The sequence below is a fragment of the Pyrus communis genome, chromosome 5 (genome assembly GCF_041283825.1).
Source record: "Pyrus communis isolate YQ-2024b chromosome 5, ASM4128382v1, whole genome shotgun sequence".
NCBI classification, from domain to species: Eukaryota; Viridiplantae; Streptophyta; class Magnoliopsida; order Rosales; family Rosaceae; genus Pyrus; species Pyrus communis.
Genome location: NC_142569.1, coordinates 1,811,455 through 1,831,825, shown reverse-complemented (window position 1 = coordinate 1,831,825; position 20,371 = coordinate 1,811,455). Strand labels below are relative to the sequence as shown.

Genomic DNA, 20,371 nt, shown 5'->3' with positions numbered 1-20,371 from the left:
AGAAAGAATCAAAGAGCAATAAGGAATGCAGAAAAATAAAGAATTTGAGAGAGAAAAAAAAAAGTAAAATGTATGAATTGTATTTTAGACTTGATGAATTGGATTCTCACAATTATAGAACTTGTATACACACATATATATAGCTTAAAATTGTATTCTTACACTTCTAACAAACTAACTAATCTTTTTAACAACCTAACAACTAACCAATGAAAAGAATCAAAGAGCAATAAGGAATGCAGGAAAATGAAGAACTTGAGAGAGAGAAAGAGAGAAAGAGTAAAATGTATGAATTGTATTTTAGGCTTAATGATTTGTATCCTCACAATTACAGAGCTTTTATACACACATATATCTAGCTTAAAACTTTATTCTTACACTTCGAACAGACTAACTAATTTTTTTTAACAACCTAACAACAAACCAATGATGAGCTGTCATTTATTGAGAATTGACACTCAATAAATTTTACATGAGTATATAAATAATTTGGCGTACTAAATCACCGTCACGTGATATAATCAATCCATGTATTATTATATGAAATTTTAAAATATGTAGTAAAAGAAGAATAATTTTAATAATAAGCTCAAAAACTACAGAAAATGACAGATAATAGTTGATAAGGATTTTTACCACTTGCAAAAGTAAGGATAAAAACACTTTAAATACTTGCAAGAGCACAAGGTAATTGTAGTATAGCAGCTCAAGTAAGGTCGTTCTCCACAGGAATTGAATGAATAATTTATGTAAATACCAAATTTTAATTAATTATTTGAAAAACAAAGTTTGGAAGAGGTTGATTTTATGACCTAGAATATTAAAAACGAATTTAATTAAAAACAATTAAATAAATTGGCAATGTAAAGAGAACAAAAGAAAATAGTTTTGAAAATAAATTTGAGCACTAGGTTTCCACCGTCACCTTAACAATTCTACGTAGTTCTTCCAATTACTTGTGAATTACCCATGCGTATTTGAATGTTAGGTTTTCCTAAAGTATGCCCTACTTGGAACCTCCAACATATAACGTATATCTAACATACAACCCGTTCGTGGCGTCCAGATCGAATGTGAACATGCAAGACTCATTAAGTTTTGTGAAATCCTTTTGAAAAACCATATAACCCTTAAGACGTGTCGTTCATCCTAAGAAATTATACACAATAATCACAAGAAGCCAACGCCAATTTCAAGGACAGCCCTCCGCCGAAATTGCATCAAATTACTTTTCTAAATATCCTAATGGTGGCCAATCATCAAGACAATTAAATAGTTTCAACACGGTGATTAATAATTCAAAACTTGCATGCATAATATCATAAGTAAATTGAAAAGAAACTACATATTCTTGAAAAGAAACTACATGTTCTTGCTAAGGCTCGTGGCTTCGCCCTAGCAAACAAAACTAGTTACTAACAACCATGTAATAAAATATTATTAAAAAATATGGATAGAAAACACCTTAAAAATAAACTTGAAAAGTTCTTGAGAGGAGTGCTTGCTTTCTCCTCCTTTTTCCCTCAACACTAATGGCTAAAAAGCCTTATTTATACTACTACAAAATAAAACCCTACCTAGAAAAAGTCGTAGAATAATACAAAGGCCTCAAAACAGCCACGTTTTTTTATCTTTAGGGCTCCAAAACAGGCCCAAAATGACTAGAATTAAAGCTTGAGATGTCCCGAACATAATTGTAGAAGGTCTCAAATCCAAAAGACATCATTATGGACGCCAAAAAGCCCAAATAAGCCTAATATGTCACTTTTAATAACTGATATAACAAAAATGCCACATGGCATTATTCTAGTGATTGCGTTTGTTAATATAGTTAGAAGGGTATTATTGTAATTGAGATATATGGCTATATAAGGGATTGTATAGCTATCATTTCCTTAAGTTCAGTTGTATACATTTTCTTCAATCAATCAATACAATATTTCTTGTTTCTCTTTATCATCTTCCTCTTCCTCTGTACCAATTCTTTTTCTTTTGCAATGTAGTTAACATGGTATCAGAGTCACCAGGCTCACGCAATGGATTCTGGTGGTTTCTCTTTGTAGTAGTTTACGTTTTTTTTCCCTAGTTTAGTTTCTCTTCAATTTCCATTAGTTTTTCGATGCTTCCGCGATTGTTCTTGGGTTGATTTTTCTGCGATTGTTGCGATTATTCTAGTTGAGTATTCTTGTTGGTTTAATCGTTCTTGGGGGAGTTGTGTAGTGGCCTTATTGACGACAGGCATGCTGTCGAGCCACTTGGTCTTGGCAGTGCAGATAAAGAACTATGATCCGTTGGTTTCGAGACCAGCGTTGGCCATGGTTCGTACGTGGCGGAGTCCAACGGGTACTAAGCAGTAGGTGTCGGTGTCTAAGCATAAGGAATACAGAACTAAAGTCGGTGCTTGACACAGAAAGAAGTCGGTGTCTAAATGTGTATGCAATCAGCTTGTTGTTTTTTTAGTATTTCGCATTTGTTGGTTATCTTGGTTGGAGGAAGAAGACAAATAAGTCGTCATTGGAGACAACAAAGATGAAATCTTGAATGCTGCATTGAAGCTTTGGCGGTTCCCCAACCGATAACCGATAACCATCCATAAGAAACCCGTCGACTTAGAGAAGAATAACGAGCTTCTGAGATGGGTTCTAGTCCTGAAAGCCACAGAGAGAGCTGAAAGCAGAGACTGATAGAAGTGCAGACATTTTTCGGGAAAATTTGGTGGTTTGCTCAAATCACTTTCTAAATTCTTTGGTGGTGTATGTTTGTTCAAGATTGCAAATCTTGGGAGCTCTTCAGGTTCTGATTCTCTCTCTGTTCTTTGGTATGGAAGAAAGATTAGACATGTGTGAAGTCCAAGTGTTTGTCGAAATGCCCAACTCAAAAGTTTCATGTGAAGGTTATGTTTTCAGTCATTTTTCTCTGAATTCTTGAACAATTAGAATGAATCTTTTCTAGGTTTTCTGGGTTTCATGTGAAGGTTGGTCAAATCCTAAAATGCACACATTTAATGGGTTTGATTTTTTTTTTTTTTCCTACGAAAGGGTTATTAAGATTATGGTCTCTTCTTGGTGTTGTTTGCATATCAACTTTCTGGGTTCTATATCTGCCACTTTGATCCATGTTTTGTTCTCTGTTGTGGAGAAAATTTCTCAACTTTGTGCGGTCCACATGTTTGAAGAAACGCACAACTCAAGTTGTTTTGTGAAGTTGGTGAAGACACATATTTGTCAAGTTGTTTTGTTGTTTTTTGGATGAATTATCTAAGATAAACTACTGTTTCATTCAGTGATTTGGTTAGATTACAAGATTTCAAGAAAGTGTCATTCTTTCTTTGATTCCATAGAATTTGTCAAGAGTATCATTCTCTTGTTGCTTTAGAATTTGTCAAGAGTGTCATTCTCTTGTTGCCTTAGCATTTGTGTCAAGAGTGCCATTTTCTTGTTGCTTTAGAATTTGTCAAGAGTGTCATTCTCTTGTTGCCTTAGCATTTGTGTCAATAGTGTCATTCTCTTGCTGCCTAGAAGAATTTATTTGTTTTGATTTTTGGATTGTACTTGTGTCTTTCATCATGGCTTCACCAACAGTTAAAGTTGTAGTCTTGTGTGATGATAATGGAGTGAGCAGAGGTTTGGTTTGTGTCTCAACTCTTCAAGAAGCTGCAAAAACTCTTAGTAATCTTTTGGTCAGCAATTATGTACATTAGGAGGAAGTTCTGAGTAGATAGACATACCATCAGGTTTAACCGATTGGGTAGAAGAACCAACTGTAGGCATGATATGGGCAGCATTCTTTACCTGAGCAACCTTGAGAAGTGATGCAGCATCTGAAGAAAAAGCAACATGTTCCCCAGCAGCAAATGCAACAGCTCTTACCATACTATCAACCTTATGAGACTACGGTTTAGCTTCATACAGTAGTAAAATACAGAGAGTTACTTGTATTTGTTCTAGCAAGCTTACTATTAGGTTAATCCAAAGTTGGTGTAGTTAAAAGTGCTACAATGTTGGATCATCAACTTTATTTGAAATGGTTACTGTCAGCATCAAAAGTGAAACTTGTATAAAAAATGTGGGACTGAACATTCAATTGTGGATCACTTTATATTTTCGAGATAGCGGGGTTGTCCAAATACAATACAGTTTTCCTATTCATTAATGTCAACAACTCCAGACTATCATACACTGCTCTAAACTGCAAAAGATAGGGGTTTGGGATTTCTTGCAGTGTTTAGCTTCAAAACAATAATTGCAGATGTATTTACAAAAGGATTGCACAGTCTAATGTTCTTGAAGCATTGCAGACATCTTGGCCTAGTAGTTCCAGATCAGTCTCAAATACTTGGCTAGTTCAAACTTCACTTGGATACTCCAAGTTTAGTTTGAGGGGAGAGTAATAATTGATATAACAGAAATGCCACATCGCATTATTCTAGTGGTTGAGTTTGTTAATATATTTAGAAGGGTATTCTTGTAATTGGGATATATGGCTATATAAGGGATTGTATAGCTATCATTTCCTTAAGTTTAGTTGTATGCATTTTCTCCAATCAATCAATACAATCTCTCTTGTTTCTCTCTTTCATCTTCCTCTTCCTCTATACCAATTCTTCATCTTTTGCAATGTAGTTAACAATTTTAACAGCACTGCACGCTGCTCCTTTATTTCATTGCCATAAATAAACCACTGGGTAGAAAATTATGAAACTTTGATACGAACAAGTTGAGAGACACACGGACGTCACTCTAAAATTCATCCGTTTGATTCTATTTTGCTACAGAAGAAGTGGAATGTCCTATATTGAAAATATAAAGCAAAGTATCCAAAATTCTACCAAAATAACCAATAAATTATAACTAAGATTAGGGTAAACTATATAGTATAATATGGACTCATCAATGGTCATGAAAATATAGTATACACGCCCTAATACAACATAACAAACTAAGAGATCCTAACTAGAGGTCACAGGCAAGAGCTTCCTCCAAGAAGTCTTTAGAAGTTTCCATCAAAACAGGACTCAACCTAAACATGAGAGTACAAAATCCCATCTCATTCAAACTCCCATCACCATCCAAATCACCTTCTCTCAGCATGCACCTTAACTCCTCGTCATCCCATGCAACCCCAACAATGCAGAGTTTCTCTTCAAGCTCTCGAATGTGATCACGCCTTTCTCTCCATCCTTTAACAACCGAAACCCGTTGGACAGCTCCTTCGTGAACCCTTCTGCTCCCAATCTCTCTACCATGGAAAGAAATCCTGAAACGCAACCGCGCCACCTAAAGCCATTAATTGGTTAATTTATAAATTAATTGCTATAAATGTAATATATATGGTATTCTACGATCTATTGTAATGTGTTTATGGAAAGATGACCTAGGGAGAGGGTGTTATATACATGCGGGGGTGAAGGATTGAAGAAGAAAGGTCTTGGGAGGAAAGAGTCGGCTGCTTTAATGACAATTGTACGTAATGATCAGGGATTGTCTACGAAGGTCGTTGCATGTATATATTCTAGCTTTCATGACTTCTTCTATATCTACTTCTTCCTCGAAGTTGCATGAGAAAGTAGCAACAATTTGGTATGGTCATGGGAAACTGGCAAAGCATTTTCCTTTTGAAGTACCTAAACGACATATTTGGTCGACAGCAATTTACCAAAATGTCCATACTATAAAATAAAAAGAAAGAAAAAAAGTTACAACTCATTTATAGTTTGGGAAGATGTAAATATCCAGTTCTACTAGCTAATTGACGTTTCTCAACTCTCTCTTAATCGTCACTTAGTACTGCGATCTTGTCATATTTCTCTTCACTTGAAAGTGAGAAGTCTTAGGTTCGAATCTCGTAGAAGGTGAATTCAATACCAAATTAAGCTGCTCATTGTGTGGCTTAGCCGAACCCTCGCTCCCTTTAGTGTAAAAGTATCGATGTACTAAAAAAAAAAAAAAAAAAAAAAACTCTCCCTTCATCACCTTATGAAGATATATATGACTTCAACATACACTTTTTTTCTCTCTTGCTTACTTTTGTTTATTTCTGATCTATAAATTAAACGAATTGAGAATCAAAACAAATAAATAATCATTGATGTGTGCCAAAAAGAAAAAAAATGTGCAAATATTTGTCCATATCACAAATGTCTCGTCATGTGTTAATATTCACTCAGGTTTTTTTCTGTACACACATACATGGCACATAATTAATTGATTGGCATATAGCACATGACCAGTTGATTTATGGGAACTCGATTTCCATTTGGTTGGATGAGGTCATAGACTGGTCATAGCAAGTTTGACTCATATGGATACTAAGTTTGATGCTAATTTGCAATTTGTGACCTGTTTTGGTTGGTTAAAAGGTAAAAGTTATTTTTATTTTCTATAACCTATTTCTTGTACCAAAAAAAAAGAAAAAAAGATTGGTATATATGTACAAATTTCTTCTTGCTTAATGATGTTCATTTGCATAGTTGCATTGTTAATTTAACGTACCAAGATCTAGAGAAAAACAATTGAATAAGCTTTCACGGAACGCAGTGAAGAAAAGCAATTTTGTCGACAATCACAAAATTACAGAGAGAGAGAGAGAGAGAGAGAGAGAGAGAGTACAGAATAGCTAGCTAGTCCAACCAGCTGCCATGGAATAGAAACAGAGAAACTAAATGCGACTGAAACTGCTAGCAATTTGAGATTACTATTACAACAGAGCTTCCTCCACTAGTTCTCTAGAAGTCTGCATCAAATCAGGACTTAACCTAACCATGAGAGTAGAAAACTCCATCTCATTCAAACACCCATCTCCATCCAAGTCACCTTCTCTCAGCATGCACCTTAACTCCTCATCACTCATCCCATGCAACCCTAGCAATGCCGAGTTCCTCTTCAAGCTCTCGAAAGTGATCACGCCCTTCTTTTCGTCCATTAGCAACCGGAACCCGTTACACAGCTCCTTCATGAACCCTTCTGCTCCCAATCTCTGCACCATGGTCGGGAAGAAATCTTCAAACACAACTCCATTGCTACTTCGTGACGCCATTGTTGGTGATTATCGAAATTATTAGATGGCTAGGTTAGTAACCTACTATTTATAGAACATATATATGGAAAATTCCAAAAGGGTCGCTTTTGATGAATGGAACTAATGCCATAATTTGATCAGAGCCTTTAGTGTTTGGTTTTGACATATAAGAAGGTTCATTAGCCCTTCCTCGAAGTTGCATGGAAAGCTACCGGTGCTACTGTTGGAATGAAAAGCTGAACTCAACTTTTGTCTCGAATTGAAGGACAATTTAATTACGAAAATGCCAATCTTTTTTTTGTTGAGTTAGCCAATCAAATCAATTAGCCCATTTGATTGATATAAATCTTGTTTTTAATTTTATTTTTAAAACAAATGATATTATTTTCATTAATGGAAAGAAGATGAGCTTTGCTTTATAATGGCTAACAATAATGTGGTTCAAACTCGTCTTTGACGAGAATCAAGTCTAAGACCTCTCATTTATAAGTGAAGAGGAATACAACTAGACTGTAGTAATAAGTGGTAATGTAATTCTTGTTTTTAAAATGTAACCAAAACCAAATTTTATTTTATTTTTTAAATGTTAACGTTTCGAAAAAGTGCTTCGGCCGTTGATATGTGGAGCTGGAGCTTCAAATTTTGGTACTTAATTTGAATTCATAGTTGGATTGGGCCTTGACCAAATGTGGCTATTAACTCAGTCGGCTTCATCTGAGCGAGTTGTTCTTTTTCAAATTGGAACACGTATGGAGTTGTTTGTTGGACACAAATTTTAGTCCGAAGGCTGGTGGGGGTGCCACGTGCCAAGTCTTTTTCCAATGAGATCACTGATGTCTTACGTACTCATTTCAAACGCCAAGCTAACGGAGTTGCTCACTGCATAGCATGTTTTAGTCTCTTGTGACTCAAGGATCTGTAAGAGTTGAAGGGATTGTAATGTAACAGGTGATTAACGAGTCTAATTGTTAATAAACTGACCAGTTAAATAACCATCTAAATATTAATTTTAGCGGATGAGTTGGATCGGATTAACTGGTTGTGTTCAAAATGCCATCCTTATTTAACACAATTATGAAAGATAGGTCGGTCATTGAAGTGCGTGGGATTTCATTTTATGAATAGTTGAAAAGTATATCAATGCTTGCAGTTGATCTAGAAACTGCCAGAAATTATATGTTTGGTCAAATGTGAATGCAGTGGATTTTCTAGGATAGCAATTGGGATAGTAACGTGATTACAAAGTTACTGGATTATGTTTGCCGGTGTTGATTTATGACCAAAAGCAACCTATTGTGTATCGTCTATGTAGTTGGGAAAATATCATTTAATTGCTATATTTTAGTCACGCAGAAAAATAAGAAATAATTCATGTAATTAAATACTAAATTTGATGCATGCTCGTAAGGGAAAACAAAATACCGTGAAAATGGATTTAAAAAATCTAAAAAATCGGTCGAGGCAAATGTTAGATATTTTGTTTTTAAGATAAGTTTACGTCCCACAATGGTACTTATGATTGATCGGCTCTCATCTCTCAAGATACAACGACTACGTCCTTATAATAATAGATCTCCAAATCACAAAGTTCCAATGAACCACATTGTGTTGAATACTCTTTCGTAAAGACTCAATGAGACACTCTCTAGTGCACTATATGTATGACTATATGAATGATGGGAAGTTATAAATGACTACAAGAAGACTTGCCTATTTATAGAAGTAAAGATGTCTCTTTTCAAAGCATGTGACTATTCATAAATAGTAAAAACTGCAAAACTTCATTTAAATTTCATGTTTAGAGAGACACATATTTCTACCAAAAGGCACCATTTCTAATTTTCGTACAATTGATAAATTTAATATATAATAATAACTAAAATTTCAACAATCCCCACGTGAATGGAAAGCACAATGCAAATGACAATGCATACACTAGATAAAGATTCAATAGGAAAACTAAAGCATCAGGATAGGTAGCTTTTGGCTTTGAACCTTCCATAGTGAATTACTATCAAATTTACTTGGCTATTTCAGTGAACATGATGTCTTAAGCTGCTCAGCTGTTTGTGTAAACCAAGGCAATAGTAATTACACAATACATTTTCAAACACCTCATGGTTGCTCGTTTGTGTTCATTCCAGCTTTGACAATTCTTGGTTTCTCATGAGTGCTCTAGAGAATTAATTAAGGGAGGTTTAACAAAACACTCCCGGTACTGTTCACTTTTAACGAAAAACCACATTTATACCTTTCCATGGTACTATTCACTATACCTTTTAAAAATGGCTTTTCATTAAAGGGAAATTTTTTTTTTTTTTTTTTTTTCGTTAGTTTTCCTATTAATTAAGCCCTTTAGAAAAATTCTCATAAGAACACCCCATTTTACAATCAAGATAGGTCATATGTGGCTTCCCGTTAAGATCCTACAATAGCCCACTTGGACTTCTAAGTATTCCAGGCTATAGGAACCATTAAAAGCAAATCTTAACCTAATCTCAATGGCAGACAACACTGTTATCATCATGGGACACATGGGTATAGAGTATAGTGAAACCCAAAGTTGTCATAATTTTATTGTCCTTTTTGAACCTAGACTTTGGGATCTCCAGTCAATTATGTTAGGTTTCCGCTAGTCAAACCTTTAAAAATGGATTGACTTGGTTGACATATCATACCATATGTCCACCACAAAACTCATTCATGCATGGAAATTATTTTCGTTTGAGAGTAATTGTTTTTCAATGTTAAGTCCTCCAAACATATATGAGGACTTAATTACCATGTAATTTGCTAACACTAGGTAAACTCTCCCATATTTAAGGTGTTTATTAGAAAGTCTCTAATCTTTCAACATCTTAAACATTACTCATTGTAAGAGATAGTTAGTGACCTAATCAACTGCATTTTTTATCTTTTAAAAAAATAAATTAATTTTTCCGTATTTTTAAGTATATATCAAACTCTGAAGATGACCAAGCCGCCCCTCCCCAATTTCCTCACATAGTGGTTGCTTTTAATGCTATAAAATAGATCACTTTTCATTCCTTTAGAAATAGGAACTTCTGAAGATAAGTTTTCTTATTTTCACTTCTAGTTAGGCTTTTGAAGCCTCAACAGTCCATTCCAGGATATGGACATCTTCGGTGATCATTTGCCTTTAGCCTTTGAATTTAAGAGAGTTTTCCATGGCTAAGCTCACACACCAAAATACTTAATCCTTTCTTACAAACAACTCGATCATCACCTTTCTAAGATAAGTAACTCATATAAAAGGAAGTCAAGCTCTAAAATTTACTTAGGACAACTTCATTCCGTCGTCACAAACTTGATAAGTCAAATTTAATAGACTAATCATGAATAACACAAAGGCATACGCAACACTTTCACCATGACTAACATGGATGAAGATAAGACTCTCTAGTGTAACTGTGCAAGTGTTTAATTTCACTAGGATTACAAAGAGAATGACCTAGATTTATAAGATCTTAATCCATATCTACATAGGATCTACACTAATATTAAGAAATAAGAAATGTTACGGGGACTTTCTCAAAAGTAAAATTTTCTATGGACATTTTGTCATCTCAAAGTTTAACATTAATTTTTATGTGAATATTATAAAACATTGTGTCAAAAACATATAATGGTAAGGAGCCTAGAAAGAGTCCACTTTTGAGAAAATCTCTTTAACAATTCTCGAAAAAATTGGTAGTTGGCTTGGCACCAATACTTAACCTGTCAATCCAATGTGAACTTGGTAGTTGGCTTGGCACCATTAAGTTCTTAACCCTAAAACTATTAACGTGTTGAAAAATTTCTCTCTTAAAGCGTGTGAATTCAATGTGAAATTGAATTGTGTCCACACGGACCTCAACTAACAAATATTTCCTCGATCAATCGGTAAGTCTTAAAGTCCTCTGCCCCGACCAAACAATTGCAATCTTCCTGCAGACATCCAGATGCCAAAGGCTCAACGACAATATATATATAATTTTCAAATACAAGTTGGTCCCATAATTTCGCTAAGTGTCAGAAAAGCGTGTCCGAATCAGACATGAGCAGCAGGACGCCGCCATTTGCTGCCTTTACCGCCTTTACCCACGCACCCCAGCTTCTTCCATTCTACTTCTAGATTTTTTGTTCGCTGCTAATGATTGCCTGCAATTCTCTGAGTTCATCAAATGGGAATCGGTAGCAAAAACCCAGGTTCCAGAATTTGTATTTTCTCATTCGTGTTCGTTTTCTGCTGTTATCTTCCTCTGTTTTGCTCTGCGTCGAGTTCGATTTCGCAGGGCCAGTCTATACAAGATGGAGAAACGCTGATCTCAGATGGGCAAAATTTCGTACTGGGTTTCTTCAGTCCGGGGAATTCATCGTTCCGGTACGTCGGAATTCGGTATTACAACATTTCAGACCCGTCAGTGGTCTGGGTTGCAAACAGAGAAAACCCAATTTCTGGTGAATCTGGAGTTTTTAAAATTGGAAGCGATGGAAATCTGGTTGTTTTGGATGGAAATGGCACCGCAGTTTGGTCTACTAACGCTTCAACCGCCACTAACACGTCGACCGCCACTAACACGTCGACCGCCACTAACACGACCGCCACACTTAGTGACCAAGGAAGTCTTGTTCTTTCCGGCAGCGGCGAGGTCTACTGGGAGAGCTTTGATCATGCAGCGGACACTTTTTTGCCCGGGATGAAAGTTGAGGTGAATGATGCGATCGGAGAGAATCGGTTTTTGACTTCGTGGAAGTCGGAAAGTGACCCTTCGGCCGGAGGTTACTCAATGGGCGTTGATCCTCGAGGATCGCCGCAGTTTGTGGTATGGGAAGGATCAGAACGGCGGTGGCGAAGCGGGCATTGGAACAAGCAGATATTCATCGGAATTCCGACTATGCCAACGAATTATGAATCTGGTTTTAGGCTTAGTGATGAGAATGCGAATGGGAGCTCATATTTTACTTACAAACTATCAAGTACTTCGATGAAGTTGAGGTTTCGGATGAGGTGGGACGGGTACGAGGAGCAGCTGACATGGGTGGAAGAGAAGAACCAGTGGGAAGTGATAGAATCTCAGCCTAACAAGACCAACCAGTGTGAGTTTTACAACAAATGTGGAAAGTTTGGGGTGTGTAGTGCATCCGATGATTCGGGTTCGATTTGCAGTTGTATGCATGGATTCCAACCTAGGGACTCGGATCAATGGATGAAGGGAAATTGGTCGGAGGGGTGTTTGAGGAAAACCTTATTGCAGTGTCAGAGAAATAGCACTAATGGAACGGCGGCAAGTGATGAAAAAGATGGATTTGTAGGGATAAGAGGTGCCAAGTTGCCAGATTTCGCGGACTTGGTTAACGCAGGTCCAGGGGAGAGTTGTGAGGGGAAATGTCTTGAGAATTGTTCTTGTACTGCATATGCCTTTGTTGAAGGGATTGGTTGTATGATATGGACCGGGGACTTGATTGACGTCGAACAATTTACATCGGGAGGAAACACGTTGCAAATTCGTGTTGCGCATTCGGATTTAGGTAAAGTTCAAATCCAGTTGTCCTTCTTCTTGTTGGTGTTATTGCTTTCATTTCTTTTCCTAAAATCGATTTGTGCTTCTTTGTCATTGTTGAGGTTTATGGTTTTGGCTTTTTCTTTCCATACATGAAAAATCAAAGGGTGAATCGGAGTCACTTAATTTTCCATAAATGTTGTTCAACTTAATTGCTGTGAGGAAAATGTAAACTGATGCATTTTCACAGGAAATGCAAACCTTCTGTCCTTTGTCGATCATTGAATTCTAAATTCGCCTCGAGGCAAGACCGTGGCATCAAGTCCGTAAAAGATAATCTAAAACTCCTTTACTTCTTTGCCATTCCGTTTGAATTGTATTTTTATCTGCCCAGCTCTTCTGCAGCGTTTTTTCTTTTAGCAGCGCTTGATCTGTTTTTTTGTCATCCATCCGAAAACGAAAAATAAGTTAATTGTCTTTTGAATCCCCATCCTCTAATAATATCAAAGGCCAGACATGGTTTCTGTGCTGTATATTCAAAGTACTGAAAATATAGAGCATAGCACGGAAAAGCGCCAGGAAACTGCTCTATGAAGTATTAACTGCATGAAATGTTGCAACACAGAAGACTGCACTAATATCTTTTATTGGATCTCCTTTTATATATAGGTAACAAGAGAAAATTATCCACCGTTGTGATAGCAGTAATTTCGGTAGCGGGAGCAGTGTTCGTAGTCATCATCCTATTGCTTTTGTGGAGGTTTAAAGCGAAACTGAAAGGTAGGATGCACATTTTCCATCCTTCTGGTGAATGAGAGGGGAAATTTTTTTAGTTAAGGAAACTGGTGGTTGTTCCATGATATATTCTCCTTTCCATTTTGTTTCTGACTTATTTTTCTTCCTTTATTTATCTAGTGTTGCCCATAAGTTCTTCAATTTCATGGTTAAGGGGCAGTGATACACCAATGCTCGATGCTGGAAAGAGTGGAGAATTCTCAACAGATACTTCAGGATCAGTTAACGTTTTTGCAGAAGGGAATCAAATAAATGGATCCGAATTACCGCTGTTCAATTTCAGTTCTGTAGCAGCTGCTACGAACAACTTTTCTGAAGAAAACAAGCTTGGGAAGGGGGGATTTGGTACTGTCTACAAGGGTAGCCTTCCAGGGCTACCACAAATAGCTGTAAAAAGACTTTCGAGAAGGTCTACTCAAGGGTTGGAGGAGTTCAAGAATGAGATTAGTCTGATTGCTAAGTTACAACACAGGAATCTCGTGAGGCTATTAGGCTGCTGCATTGAAGGAGAAGAAAAGCTACTGGTTTATGAATACATGCCAAACAAAAGCTTGGATTTCTTTCTTTTCCGTATGTTCTCTTTCAGCCGATTAAGTGTTCTTTTTTCTGATAACATTACATATTTGAAGTTTGTTTCACTTAGTAGTTGCCTTTTTGGTAAAATGACAGATCCAGCCAACCGATCACTACTAGATTGGAGAAAACGCTTCACGATTATTGAAGGGATTGCACGAGGGCTCGTTTATCTCCATCGAGATTCAAGACTTAGAATTATTCATCGAGACCTAAAAGCTAGCAACATTTTGCTGGATGAAGATATGATCCCCAAAATTTCAGACTTCGGCATGGCAAGAATATTCGGGGGTAATGAAAAAGAAGAAAATACAGCCCGAGTTGTTGGCACATAGTAAGAAGAACTTGTTGACACTAATGCAATATAACTTATTTATCTCGTGTTAGAATTATCAATCTGATCATAATATTCATGATGCAGCGGTTATATGTCACCTGAATATGCAATGGAAGGTCTGTTTTCTGTAAAGTCAGATGTTTATAGCTTTGGTGTATTGCTGCTAGAGATTGTGAGTGGCCGAAGGAACACTAGCTTGCGATCAACCGAACACTTGAGCCTTATTGGATATGTAAGTTATTCATACATGATGTTTTAAATTCTAAATGCTAGCTATTCCTTCACCAATCAGTAACTACAACAATGGAATATGGATTTTTAAAAATGTTTTTAGGCATGGCATCTTTGGAACGAGAATCGAGCAATGGACCTCGTTGATCCTTCCATCGCAGAAACATGTTCCCAGAACGAAACTGAAGTATCGAGATGCATACATGTGGGGTTACTGTGTGTGCAAGACCATGCAGCTAGTAGACCAACCATGTCGGCCGTGGTGTTAATGCTGGAAAGTGAAGCTGCAAATCTTCAGTTGCCAGTAGAACCTATATTTACCTCAATTAAGAGACATGTGGTTGTGGATACAAAATTTAGTACAGAAGGCCAGGATATAGCACCCTCGAATGATGTAACGATGACAATGGTGGAAGGGAGATGATCGGTAATCTTGCTCCATGTTTCTATGCTGTTCCATCTCTTATGAGGGTTATTTGCAATATTTGTAGAGCCTGTAATTTTCGTTAAACGATTGTGAGCGGAAAAGTAAATACTCAGACACCATAGTTCTGGTAGACATTGATATTTTGGATTTTAATGACCATCATACTCGATCTTTCTTCACTTTGCAGTCGGAATCGTATGCGAAAATCACAGAACTAATGTTGCAGATTCCCTTAACATTTTCCTGTTACAATTCCTAAACACCCCTTTAAAAAACATACCAAATTAGAAAGCAACGGCTCTCAATCGCCCATGAAGGCAAACTAATGGTAGCATTCTCAAATTGTAGCAGAAGAACAAAAGGCCTTTCAAGAATCAACAGACAAAAATTAAGTGTTAGGGTTAAAAAAGAGAATGGAAATCACTCCATTCACCATATTCCAATATGGGTAAATTGACGTACGTTGAACTATTATTTTAGTTGAAATCGACTATTAAACTTTTTTTTTTTTTGATAAATTGACCTCCTAAATTATTTAAAATTAGTCAATTAATCCATCAAATTCGATGAAATTTCATCTACTTTGTCATCAAATACTGGTACGACTTTACTCTCAAGAGTGAATCACGTGTTGATCACTTGCCAGTATTGACAACAAAGTGAATAAGATTTTATCGAATTTGACGGTGAGAGTTAATTGGCTAATTTCAAATATTTCAGGAGGTTATTTTACTAAAAACATATGTCAAGAGATCAACTTCAACTAAATTAACAGTTCTGGGGGTCGACGCCGGTTTACTCCTCTAAACCCCAAAATCATTTGTCATATCCGAAACAATCAATCATAGGAGGCATCTATGCAATCGCAAAGAAACAAACATACTTCTACAGTAAATCACCGGAAGGCCCCAGGTAGGTATCTTCTGAATAAAATATAAGAAGTAACAACATAGCAATCAATGGTGTCTATGAGTTGGAACATGCTTATTTATTAATTAATTTTGTTTCTTTGTTTTGGAATACCTAATATATTAAGAATTTGATAGTTGGCACCTCTTGTCATAATACAACAAAACATGGATACAACTTACAACGGAGTGAACATTCCTAGTGTTGGGACGATCAATACAAGTGAAAAGGATACTCGCCAGATCTTTTTTCTAGAGATCCTGCGATCGTGATCATTCATCGTACATCGTGCGATCAATTTTTCGTTAAGTACTATTTATATTTAATTTTAAGTTTTAAATTTTGAAATGATTTCTGTTCGCATGATGTACGATGAACAGTCACGATCACAGGATCCCTATAATCCCCAAGAAAAGGATCCTCGCCTACCATCTATTGTTTAAGACTACTTATAAAAAGACTAAAAGTGTTTTGTGAGCGTTTCTGACTAATTATAGTTGAAGAAACATGTGTTTTTATATAAAGGTTCAACGTATTCATAATAAAAGCACTTATAACAAAAGAACTTATGAGCATGAATATTTTTCTAGATTCGCTTAAGCCAGTAGCATGAGGCCGCCATTGAAGCCTATTTGCATTACCTTAATCTAATACTTTACACACCTAAAGCCCTTCTACTTTTTCAAGTGGTGGATTGTCTTTGTGAATAGAGATTTTGTCTTCAGATCAGTATGTTTTGAGTTCAAACTCTTTCCCATTTTCTTAGCATGATTTAAAATAGTAATATTTTTTAGAATTGTTATTAGCACTCCAAAAATATCATTCTACACTCCAAACTTTCTATATTTGGAAAGAAAAATACATTTGTGAGGAGTATAGAATGTGATTTTTGGAGTGCCAATAACACTTCCCATAATTTTTTTTTAAACAAATGATATTATCTACACTAAGACCATCTCCAATGGTGACCTAAAACCTAAAAATATTTAGCCCATAAAATTTAGGTTTTAGCCTAGAAACAGTTTTTCTACTCCAACCCTTCTGGCCTAAAATTTTAACCCCAAATTATCAAAGAATGAATTAAGGCTAATTTTTTTTTTAAATTAACTTAAAAAAAATAATTATGTAGACTATCCTAAATTAATTTTATGAACATTTTAATCTAAAAATATTTAAATTCCGATAAATTATGAAAAATCACTAAATCAATACATGAAAATCATGATAAATCACATAAACTTAAAAAAAAAAAAGACAATTAATAAACCAATAAACTTAATACAATCGAAAATTCATAGACTACATAAACTTAATAATGATATCCACCATCTTAACTTGGTGATGGACTTGGGTGATAGTTTTGAGATGAATCATCATCTTGAAATATACTCCTTATGGCATTCCTTCGTAAAATTTCCTTTTACTTACCATGTAAGTATTTTTTCCTCTCTGGAGTGTATTTGTCGAGGTCTTCCATTATCAAATTAGTTTCGTACCTTTCTTGCTCCCTATCCTCTTCTTCCTTCATGACCAAAAACATTTAGGCCGATTCTTCTTGTCGACGACACTGGTTTTCGTTCATTCTTGCCATTTCACTAGCAAATTATGCACGTATCGGATCTTAGGACTTCCCTTTTCTCTTTGCTTCCTTTTGCTTATCTCTACCCGGGAGCCTTGGAAAAGAAGAAGTTGGGCTCATTGGGTTGACACCTATTGTCGGCAAAATTCACACCTTCATTGACATCATTTGGGGGTGGGGGTTCATTATGAAATAGTCTTCTACATTGTTGATTCGCATCGGTTTCTCACCTCGGACAATCCTTGAGGATGTTCCAAGCATGATGCAACTTAAAAGCTTGATTTTTTGGTGTATTTCTTGTCTTGTAAATTGCCATTACTTTGTCACCCTATGCAACAAATACATAAAAACAATTAGTTGCAAAATACTATTATGTACATGACAACTAAAATATCAACAAAGAAACTCACAATTTCTAAGGCGTCCCTTCCAATAGGCATGTTAACCATGGCTCTCTCCAAGCTTCCATTCCACAAAGTGCACGCTTTGTTGATAATCTTCCACCGATCATAAACACCACCAACATCCCTTCGACCGGTGTTGGAGTTTTCATAGAACTTATCAACGATTTTGCCCCACAAAACATTTCTATTTTGATTGGTGCCAACGACACCATATTCGCTAACCGAAATCCATGCCAAACATAAAGCAATATCTTCGTCAAATGTCCAATTATGACCTCTAACATGCTCTTTTGCAATCTTGAAAATTTTGGAAAAGAGAAGAAATGGTATAAAGAAAAATTGGAAGAATTGTAGGAGAAAAGTGAGTTTTGTGTGGATGTTTGAACAAATACATAGGTATTTATAGAGTTTTTGGTTGAATTTTAAGTTAAATAATTTTTTAAAATTATTCTAGCCGTTGGATTTAAATTTGGACCGTTAGATCTTTTTTTTTTTACTGTTATATTTAATTATATTCGATTTAAGTCGTTGGATTCAATAAATACATAAATATAAAACTTAAAAAAAAAAAAATTTGAATCTGGACTGTTGGATTAACCAACAGCCCATTTAAACGTAGCCGTTGGATTATAAAAAGTAGCTGTTGGGCTACTTATTGCACTGACTGGCGGGGGAACACCCCCACGTGGGGTTGTTGCTTTTCTGAAAATGCCTAGCGCGTACAGCGCGTAGGCGAGTAAGGAAAGGGAATTGGGCTTTACAGCCTCGGTTTCAGTCTCAGTTGGTGAGGCCATTTTGCTTTGTGGCCTAAAACTAGGCCGGTATTTGACCCTCAAATGAGTTTTAGGTTTTAGATTAATTTTGGGTCATGAGTTGGAGTGGATTTTTTTTTGGGGGGGGGGGGGGGGGAGGGGAGATTTTAAGTTATAAGTCACCATTGGAGATGGTCTAAGGGTGAAAGAATGGGTTAAACCTCACAATGGGCTAAAAATAATATGATTCAAATTCGCATTTGCCTAGAATTGAACATAAGATCTCTCACTTACAAATAAAAAAGAATAACACTAAATTGTAGTGCTAAGTGACAAATAGTAATATTGCTTTGTAATAAAAATAAAAACAACCTTGCTTCTACTTGTAGATATCTTTCCTTTTCTGCTAATGAATGCATGCAATTCTCAAAGTTCATGAAATGGGCATCATTAGCAAAAACCCAGGTTCCAAATTTTACATTATCTCATTCCTCTGCATTCTCTGCTCTCTTGCTCTGATTTGCTCTGCATCCAGTTCAATTTCACAGGGTCAATCTTTAAAAGATGGAGATACCCTCATCTCAGACGACAAAAGTTTCGAACTGGGTTTCTTCAGCCTGCGGACAGTGGTGAAGCCAGGATTTGTCGAGGGGGGGTGAAATTCAAAAGAGTGCAAGGTTCAATCGAAGCGGTGGTTTTCACATTAGAAAGTGCAAAGTTTTGAGTCAATATTCATAGCAGAAAATAGTCTCTCTACCAAAACGGTTGTAAGCAATAATATTAAAGCCAATGTAAAAAATTTAAATTGGCTAGAATTAGATCCTAAAAAATGTTAGATGATAATCAAACAGCGGACTGTAACCTAGCAACTACGCACTTAGACGAGATCTAGACAAGAGCCTAGATAGATTTAAATTATCGTAAAATAAGCATTAAACAATATTTACATTATTTATAAAAAGTAATCCAATATTTATAGATAATGTGAAAGTTTAAGATAAGTACGGTAGGAGTCTTAAAAAAGAAAATTAAAAAATTAAAAAATTAAAAAAAGAAAGAAGAGAAATGGATTAATAAATCACAAAAACAGTTGGGATCAGAAGAGAAAAAAATGATAATACTTGAGTACGAGTACCCAATATACACATTCACTTGTGTGGCTCAATAAAACAACGACACCTGTCCTTATTTAAATCTCCCAAACACAACCAAACATCCTTTATTCCTGTAGCCAACCACTCACCTTCTTCCTCGCCATATTGTACCTGAGATCAGAAGAAGTTTGAGTCCAACTAAATCGACAACGATTCCCTTCGAATTTCGCCTTGAGTTCAGCGGAAAACTAGAAAAGCAAAGACAGAGATTAAATTCTGTAAATCCTTCAATTTCTCAGCTCGAAATTATCCCCACATCACTCATAAACCTTGGATTAAACACTAAATGAGGCAGCTGTTTCACCTGGAACCGACGGGGAAGACTCGAAGCTCACGGTTCAGTGAGTTCGAAACTCTGCCATGCGCAGATGATCCATGCAGAGCCACTGCTGAGATCCTCAGGCAACCCATTATCTATTTCTGGTGATTTTGTGTTGAACCAAGCCGTAAGAGATGGTGGTTGTGAGTGGTGATGCTCGGGAAATTAGAGAGAGTGAGGGTGAGTTACAGAGAGCTTCAACGGGAGAGATGAGAGGGAGGGAGTTATGGGTCACGTGTGAGAGAAAACAAGGATTAAAAGAGTGTGTGGGCCGGGTTTTTGGGCTGTGGATAGCACAGCCCAATTGTTTGGGCCTAAATAACAAAACCCACCCGATGGCAAACCTGTAATTTACATTACAAATTGGAAC

General features: G+C 36.2%; 1 protein-coding gene, 1 long non-coding RNA gene and 2 pseudogenes across 2 annotated transcripts; 1 reads left to right on the top strand and 3 right to left on the bottom strand.

Moving 5' to 3' along the window:
* Window positions 1-4,922: 4,922 nt before the first annotated feature.
* On the bottom strand, window positions 4,923-5,330 carry LOC148696538 (calcium-binding protein KRP1 pseudogene; annotated as a pseudogene).
* Window positions 5,331-6,498: 1,168 nt separating this feature from the next.
* Window positions 6,499-7,079, bottom strand: LOC137725138 (calcium-binding protein KRP1 pseudogene; annotated as a pseudogene).
* Window positions 7,080-10,834: 3,755 nt separating this feature from the next.
* Window positions 10,835-15,063, top strand: LOC137725132 (G-type lectin S-receptor-like serine/threonine-protein kinase B120). The gene is made up of 6 exons (XM_068463721.2): window positions 10,835-12,549; window positions 13,191-13,301; window positions 13,437-13,886; window positions 13,986-14,223; window positions 14,311-14,458; window positions 14,561-15,063. Exons 1-6 carry the CDS (start codon window positions 11,202-11,204, stop codon window positions 14,879-14,881), a joined length of 2,616 nt encoding a protein of 871 aa, XP_068319822.2. The 5' UTR covers window positions 10,835-11,201; the 3' UTR covers window positions 14,882-15,063.
* Window positions 15,064-19,680: 4,617 nt separating this feature from the next.
* On the bottom strand, window positions 19,681-20,347 carry LOC148696537 (uncharacterized). The gene is made up of 2 exons (XR_015962228.1): window positions 19,987-20,347; window positions 19,681-19,870 (listed from the first exon to the last, which is right to left on the bottom strand). It is a non-coding gene; the product is annotated as an uncharacterized LOC148696537 (long non-coding RNA).
* Window positions 20,348-20,371: the final 24 nt, after the last annotated feature.

Coding starts and splice junctions, on each gene's coding strand:
- LOC137725132 (XM_068463721.2), top strand. CDS start 11,202: ATGGGAATCGGTAGCAAAAACCCAGGTTCCAGAATTTGTATTTTCTCA. Junction 12,550..13,190: donor TGTTGCGCATTCGGATTTAG/GTAAAGTTCAAA, acceptor TTTTATATATAG/GTAACAAGAGAAAATTATCC. Junction 14,224..14,310: donor GCCCGAGTTGTTGGCACATA/GTAAGAAGAACT, acceptor TTCATGATGCAG/CGGTTATATGTCACCTGAAT.